Here is an 8157-nt window from a genome sequence, read left to right as displayed (position 1 = left end):
CTGGAAGGCTGATGGCTGGGAAGTGGGCGGAGCCTAGGGAGATAACGAAGTAGTAGGCGGGACTTGGGGAGTGGGCAAGGCCTGGAAGGGGGGAATGGCTGGGAAGTGGGCGGGACTTGGGGAGGGGGCAACGCCTGGAAGGCCGAGGGCGGGGAAGTGGGCGGAGCCTAGGGAGAATGACGGGAAAGTGGGCGGGGCTGGGGAATGGGCAGGGCTTGTGAGACGGGTCGGACCTGGAAGGGGCGGGCTCCCCTTTCTTAGGGTCAAAGTCACGTCGGAGTTGGTTGGTAATCTTCTTGCGCCGGCTGTCTCCGCCCCCGGAATTCCAGAACGTGGTGTTTGCTTTCTGGCCGAGAGCAATGAGGGCGGGCGGTCACCCCTCCCTCTGCGCCGATGGTCGCCCCGTCCCGGCGGGCGCCCTCGCCGCGTCTCGTTGGCCAATGGGAGTCCGCCTCGGGGCTCACTCGGTCTTCCTCAGTACCGCGAGCAGCGCCCCGCGGGGACGCGGAGCAGGCTGCATGGAGGGGGTGGTTGAGGGTCTTCCGTCCCACTCCAGCTTCCCGGCTCTGTTCCCGTGTTCAAGGCCTGCCTGATCCGGCTCTGGCCGCCCGTCTCCCCGCTCCCCGGTCGCCACGCTCTTTCCTCACCGTCCTTTGAATTTGATGCCAAAGACCTAGAAGCAGGTTTTCCTTCTCTGAGTCTAGACCCCACCCCACGCCCCACCTCTTTGCAGCCCGGGGTTGAGGCATCTGGTCCAGCAGGGGTCGCCCGCGGCCTACGAGAAAAGGGACCTAGAGGTTCCTCAAGGAAGTGAAGGACAGGCCCCCGCGAGAGCCTGGGTCCCCACTAGGGGGTGGTGGATCTTGGGCGGTTTGAAGGACGGGGCCTGGCTTCCCTTGGTTGTGTTCCCTTGCACTTTGTGTCTTTGTTTTGAATGCCTTCTCTGACCTTTGTGTCTCTCTAGGTCAGCGTATGTCACTGTGTGACTTGTGTGCCTTCGGTGGCCTCTGGGTGTCTGATATTGTGAGTCTCTGATTGTGTGTCCCGGAGAGTTTGAGTCTGTTGGAGGCTGTTTATGTGTGAGTGGGTATGTGTGACCATAGCCACGGGCATGTCCTTGTGTGTGCCTGTGGCTAGGTTTGGTGGCTGCTCTTGCGTATGGTTATGTGTCCAGGTATGTGTCTCAGTGAGTGTGAGCGAGAGAGTGTGTGTGTGTGTTGTCTATACGGTGTGTCTGTGTGTGTCTTGATTTGTGTCTTGATTTGTGTGATTGTGTATGACTCGAATGGAGGTATCTATTGTACCCTGTGTCTGTCTGCCTTATGGCTGCCTTCCTGGGCGAGCTGGAGAGTCCCTCCAGGTGGTGGCCCTGCTGGGACTTCCTTCCTGGGGCGGGAGGGCTTGCTTCCCAGCAGAATGATCTGGCTTCTCATGCCAGGCCCCTCTGAGGGGTTGTAGGGGTTGGCCCTGGTCTGCCTGGATCTTCCCCATCCCTGTGTCCTTCTACTGCCCTTAGCAGGGAAACACCATTTCCTGCCTTTGATGTCACTGATGCTAAATTTTCCCTTCTTCAGCTTGGGCTACTGGTTTCTTTCTACGTGTGTGCGCACCTGACCACAATTCCGTACTTCACATCAAAAAACCAAAACAAAGCAAAACAGTAGCACATGGAAAATGCAAGTGGGCAAAAGCATGTACAGTGAAAGAGCCACATTGCTCACCTCTGAATCCTCTGGTTTTTTTCTATACCTTCTCGAAATCTGCTGTGCAAATATATCTCCGCTCTAAAACAAAACAACGTATTCAGTACATAGCATCCTGCAGCTTACTTAACCCTTAGTGAGAGATCTTTATCGAGCCCCAAGGAGATGACTCAACCTTCTCCACGGCTTGATTACCAAACTTATTCTGGCCATTTCTTTTTCAATGACTGCTTTGGCTATCTGCATTCCGAAAACACTTTTGAACAGACATTCCTGCCTGTCTGTCTGTCTTTCCGTCCGGATGCCTGCACTAGTTTTTGGACCCTGGTGGTGTGTTCCATCGAATCACAAGGAGAACCAGGCCGCCAGAAATGATGGCTAACCCTACAGAGCACCTCCCTATCCTGGGCAATAATCCTATGAGGTGGTCACTGCTGTTAGCCACACTTCTTAGATGGGAAAACCGAGGCACAGATAAGGGAAAGAATGTGCTCAAGATCATACAACTAGCAAGGGGCAGAGCTGGGATTTGAAGCCGAGCAGTTGGGATGTTGTGCCAGTGTTGTTCCTCAACTAGAGACACACCTGTGCACACATGGGACCCCTCCCCGTCCTCATTCCTAAACATGCAACATCACATTGGAATCACACAATTCTGAAGCAGCTGGCTGTGCACCCCAACTCCACAAAGCTTGTTTTGCACTACCATGCCTTGCGGGGCATACACAGCACCACAGGTACGCACAACGTGCTGGGCCCTATGTCTTCCTGGCCTATCTAGGGCTGAGGAGACCCGGACCCCGCTTTTCCAGAGATTTGGCTAACTTGGACAACACGATTCCCCCTTCTGTGTCTCTTTCCTCCTTCAACACATGTTAACATTGCCATGGCTAGGGGCACCTGGGTGGCTCGGTCGGTTAAGCGGCTGCCTTTGGCTCAGGTCATGATCCCGGGGTCCTGGGATGGAGACCTGCATCGGGCTCCCTGCTCAGTTGGGGAGCTTGCTTCTCCCTCTGCCTGCTGCCCCCCCCCCGCCCGCTTGTGCTCTCTTGCTCTCTCTGAATAAATAAAATCTTAAAAAAACAAAACAAAACAAAATAAACAAAGAAAAAACCCCAAAACACATTGCCATGGTTCAAGACCAATTTTATTCGATTCGGTTCTTTCCTTCCCTTTTTTCTTCTTTTCTTGTTTACACACCCCCGTTTGGTCCCTTGCTCACTTGCTTGCTTTCTCACTGTGTACTTACTCAGCAAACATCACTAATGTTCTCTGTTAGGCTTTGCCTCTGCCCTGGGGGAGACAGAGGATCCAGGCCAGCTGGAAGTTGACACGGGCGGGGGTGGGGTGGGGAGGCCACAGGTAGGGGCTGGGAGGCAATGTGGAACCCAGGGAAAAGGAGATGAATTTTGCTAGGAAAAATCAAGGCACACTTCCTGGAGAAGGTACCTGTTCACTGGGCCTCACAGGGGTGAGGGCCGGTGCTCCTCCTTCCAGCTACTTCCTGCCCAGTCCCTCCCTTGAGCCCTATGATGGTAAGGGTGAGGATTCAGGTCCTACCCCAGAGGTGAGGAAAACGGCCCACACTCACCTTGGGGAGACCGCTGAACGCAGAGGTGCAACTCCACTGAACGTGGGGTGCTAGAGGGTGATGCTGAGCACCTTGTGATGGGCAGGGCTGCCTGGCTCAGATGTCCCGACCACAGCAGCACGTCATGGCACTCCCTGGCTGTGGCCTGAGCCTTCCCCGGGCTGCCAGGCCTTGTTTCCCCTCCTTGGGGGGAGCGTATAGATTGCTGTCGAGCCCCTGGGTGTAGGGAGTTCCGAACAGTCACCGTGAGTCACTGAGGCTAAGTGACTCCAACTTTTGGAGTCTTAGTTTCTGCATCCGCCTATTGTGGATGACGGTGTTACGGGGGTTGTGGGAGATTCAGAGATCATATGATGCCAGCTCCCCTTTATCGAGCATTCACGATGTGCCTGGCCGTCCTCCTGGCAAGCTCTCAACCACCCTTGGAGACCTACTTTTATTCCCATTTACCATATCAGGAAAAATGAGGCTCAGGGAGGTAAAGCCGCCTGCCCAAGATCACAAGCAAGACATTCGAGAGCTGAAATTCAAGCCTCTAGAGAAGAAGCAGTAACTTTTTTTCCCCCCTGAAATGGCCCAGAGAGAGTGAATATTTTGGACTTTGTGGGCCAGTCTCTCTTGCAACACTCGACTCTGCCATAGCACTGCAAAGACAACCATAGACGCCCCGCAAATGAATGGGCACAGGGGCGGGGTGCCGATAGAACTTTATTTGTTAAGTGAAATAAGTCAAGCAGAGAAAGTCAATTATCATATGGTTTCACTTATTTGTGGAACATAAGGAATAGCATGGAGAACATTAGGAGAAGGAAGGGAGAAATGAAGGGGGGGCGATCAGAGAGGGAGATGAACCATGAGAGACTATGGACTCTGAGAAACAAACTGAGGATTTCAGAGGGGAGGGGGGTGGGGGGTTGGGTTAGACCGGTGATGGGAAATTAAGGAGGGCACGTACTGCATGGAGCACTGGGTGTTACACGAAAACAATGAATCGTGGAACACTACATCAAAAACTAATGATGTATGGTGATTAACATAACATAATAAAAAAAAGCAAAAAAAAGAAAAAAAGAAAAGAACTTTATTTGTGGACTCCGACATTTGAATTGCCTATAATTTGCACATGCTGTGAAATCTTCTTTTGACGTTGCCCTGCCATTTAAAACCAGAAACAAACACAAAATGTGTCGTTGGTGGACTGTACTTTGTTGACCTCTCGAGTCCATGCTGGTAACTGCCATGCTATATACTTCGTTCATTCATTCAGTGAATACTATCGAGGCTGGCAGTTTTCTCGGGCAGACGGAGATGCGACTCTTCAGGAGATAACAATCTCCTGGGCAAAGCAAGCAAGGAAATAAAACCAACGAGGGTATTTCAGATGGTGGAAATGCTACCAAGGAAATCCCATGGGGCATATAACCCAGACCCAAGAGCAGGACACTTTCATTTGGGTCCTTGGAGAAGGTGATGCCTGTGGACTCCCAAGTACCTCTTTCTGTAATTTTTTTTTTTTTTTTTTTTTGTCAGTGGAGGCAATCCCCGGCTATGGCTTGCTGTGGGGTAGGGCTTACTAGTAAACAGGCTGGCCCATGGCCTGTGAGCTTCTTGGCAGGGTGATGCCATTGGGAGAGGACACTTTGGCCTCAGGATCGGTAAATCTTTCTTCCTGGTTGGTCCGATTCCTAGGAGAGGGGTCTCTTACTGTCCCATTTCCCAGTCCTGGGTGCTGAGTGAGGGCGAGGGTTGGGGTGGGGGAAATTTCAGCTCCTGCATTCGTGGTCAGGGGTCTGCTTACCACTCCAGTTCCCAGCGTGATTCTCCTACCCTCAGCTGGCTTCCTCTGCCCGGAAACTGCCCTTTCGGCTCTCCGGAGGAAAAAGCAACTCTAGAAATGGCTGTTTTTCCGCTCTGCTGGGGAGAAAAGCTGGTGTCTCTTTTGGGGCATCTACTTGAAGCAAACTCCTCAATGTTAGCAGTCATCTGCCACACTCTCTTTTGGAGTTGGGAGAGGGTCACCCCCAGCCGGGGAGCCTTGGGGGATGGCGATGGTGGAATTCTGCTACGGAGATGATATTTGGCTTTCTGCCCTGCTGGCTAACAATTTTGGTTTAGTTTTCAAAACAATCGCTTAGCTGTCACCGCAATGGGGTTTCAGGAAAGTGCTAGTAGAACGTGGTGCTCGGCTCATCCTCTCTACCGACAGTGATGTTGGAACTGAAAGTGTCGCTGCCTGCCGGTCTGGAAAAGAACATTCCAGCCAGAGGGATGGCAGGTGGAAAGGAACGACCCTGGTACAAGGCAGTGGCATCTCTAACTTAGGCGAGCATCAGAATCCCTGCCTGGAGGGCTCAACCACACATTGATTCCTGGGCTTCTCTGCTCCCAGAGTGTCAATAGGCCTAGTTTGCGGTGCTAGAATTTGCGTCACTAACAAATCCCCAGGTGCTGCTGCCTGGCTAGTTTGCTAGGTCGGGTGTCACACTTCGTAAACTGTTCAGATACAGGAAACATTAGCACCTGTTAGCATCAACAACAGCCAGCATCGTGACTGCTTCCTGTAATTCTCCGAGGAGGCCCAATACAACAAAATAGAACGCAGGGCGATCATCCCATAATGATTCCGCTGAACCCAAATCCCGACCCCCGCCCCCCCGCCCGCATTTCCCGGCTGCCACTGATGCAATACTGGGATCCCTTGCCCGTCCAGTGTCCACCTGGCCCGGCCCGGAGGAGCCGAGCTTCTGGAGGAGGCCAGGGCTTTCCCAGTGCCGCCTGTCTCTCAATATACCGCGGCTTCCTCTTTTGGGTCCGGGTTTTCGCCCCTGCTCTGCTCCTCCTCCCACCCCGCCTCCACCAGTGGAGAGTGAACGGGAAATTTGAGTTTCCTCTGCTTTAGCCAAGACTGTCCCTTCCCTGTAAGGGGGATTTCTCTACCTGGACTCTCCAGCCTTCTGCTTGTGGGGTCCAGAAGGGGCCCCTGACGGGAAGCATCCAGATGGGTGGGTGGGGGCAAGCCAGGGAAGGCCCAGGGCTCCCCGGGAAGGTGAGGGAGGGTGGTGGGAGGGCTGAGTTTGCCACTCAGGGTTCCAACTGGGGTGGGGGTGGGGGCTTATGCTCCAGAGAAGGGGGATGAGGCCTGGCTGTTCCCTGACCCCTCTGCAGATATGCTGGATTTAGGGGAGCGCTGGGGGAGCCCCAGTGATGGGGGGCTAGAGAGTGGCAAGAAAGAAGGGAAAGAGACGGACTGAGAGACTAAGAAACCGAAAATCAGAGAATGAGAGACATCGAGAGACAGGGAAAGACACACAGAGAGAGACAGACGCACAGAAATAATGAGGCCGAGAGATGGAAAGATCCCCTGAGACCTCGTAGGTGACAGTCCACAGAGACAAGGACAGATTAAGAGCGAGAGAGGCACAGAGAGAAGAGGCGATGCAGAGTGACGGAGAGACACCCAGAGAGACAGAGGCAGAGAGAGAGATAACCGGGGAGGGAGAGAACCGGGGACGAAGAGGAAACGGTGGGGTAGGCCTTTGAGGGCGAGAAAGCAGATGGAAAGCGGAGAGAGATTCAGAGAAGAGAAAGTTAGGGAAACTTCAGACGGAAGGCGGAGAGGGCGGGGAGCCGGGATCTCCACCCGCTCCGCCCCGGAAAACGCGGCTTCCTGAGTTCTATAAAGCGCGGGGCCCCGGGCCCGGCTGCAGCCGCCCGCCGCCGGCAATGTGCCCCCACACCGACGCCTGCCCGGACCCCGAGGCCCAGCGGCCGCCCGCGCCCCCCGGCAGCGCCTGCCGCCCGCTGCCCTGGGCCCTGAGCGCCGCGCTGTTGCTGCTCGCCGGCACCGGAGCCGCCTGCGCCCTCCGCTGGGCCGCGCCCCGGGCCCCCGCCGCGCCCAGCCCCGGGCTCCCCGAGCTCCCCGAGCTCCTGCCCGACGCCCGCGCCCGCCTCCCCGACTCTCCGCAGGTGAGATGCGCCCGGAATCCCTTCTCCTACCCGGGCCCCCGAGAGCACCCCTTCTTTATCCAGGACTTCGGGGGGCACCCCCGTGAGACCCCATCTGCGTCCCGGGCCCCGGAGGGTAACCCTTTCTCCATCGCGGACCCCGAGGGCTCTTCTTTATCTCCAACCGTGAGGGGGACTCCGCGTTCTTTCCCAACTCCCGGAGAACCTCGCTTTTCTCCCGCGCCCTTGGGGTCTCCCCGTTTCCTTCCCAAGGGCCTCTTGGAGGGACTCGCTCCTCTTTTCTCTGCTGAATCACGAGGTTCTGCCCTTGCAGACTCCAGGGGTTGGGGGACGTTGAGTCACCAGCTTTGGGTGCGCGTGTATGCTAGTGTGTTCATTTGGAGCAGGGGGGAGGGCTCAAGGCCTGCACAGACCCCGGGGTCCCCCACTTTTCAGGGGGCTGCGGCAGCAGGAGGGGGAGCCTCCGTCCACTTTACGCCTTTCCTCTCTCCGCAGGGCGTGTTCGCGCAGCTGGTGGCCCGAGATGGTGAGTGTCCCGCGGTCATTCCCCTTGGGCGCACGGGGGCGGGGGTGGCAACAAGGCGGAGGGATCCTGGGACAGGGAGGCCTCCTCTCCCTCCATCTGACCGGCTTCCCCTCCTCTCTGAAAGCTGTCCCCTCACCTTTTTGAACCTCCTCTGTCTTCCTGACCTTCCCATGACCCTATCAGGGTGCCGGCTTTTCCTCCTATGACCCCCAAATGTACCTACAGGTTCCCCCCGCCCCCTCCCCCGGCCGCCGCCCCCAGACCTGGGGCTTGATCCCACAGATCCCGCCTGCTCTTGTCTCTCCCGCTGGGCTCTGGGAGGTACGGCCCCCCTCTTCCCTTCCTCCCCCTCCTTCCCCCCGCCCCCCCCC

General features: G+C 55.9%; 1 protein-coding gene across 1 annotated transcript in view; it reads left to right on the top strand.

Moving 5' to 3' along the window:
- Window positions 1–7017: 7017 nt before the first annotated feature.
- TNFSF9 (TNF superfamily member 9) overlaps window positions 7018–8157 on the top strand; it is a 2152-nt gene continuing 1012 nt past the window's right edge. Inside the window, exons 1-2 of the mRNA XM_021705505.1 lie at window positions 7018–7425; window positions 7696–7786. Of these exons, the coding sequence (XP_021561180.1) occupies window positions 7018–7425; window positions 7696–7786 (499 nt within the window). The remainder of the gene's footprint in view (window positions 7426–7695; window positions 7787–8157) is intronic.

Source organism: Neomonachus schauinslandi, chromosome 1, assembly GCF_002201575.2.
Source record: "Neomonachus schauinslandi chromosome 1, ASM220157v2, whole genome shotgun sequence".
Taxonomy (NCBI): Eukaryota; Metazoa; Chordata; class Mammalia; order Carnivora; family Phocidae; genus Neomonachus; species Neomonachus schauinslandi.
This window is presented reverse-complemented; position numbering and strand designations above follow the sequence as displayed.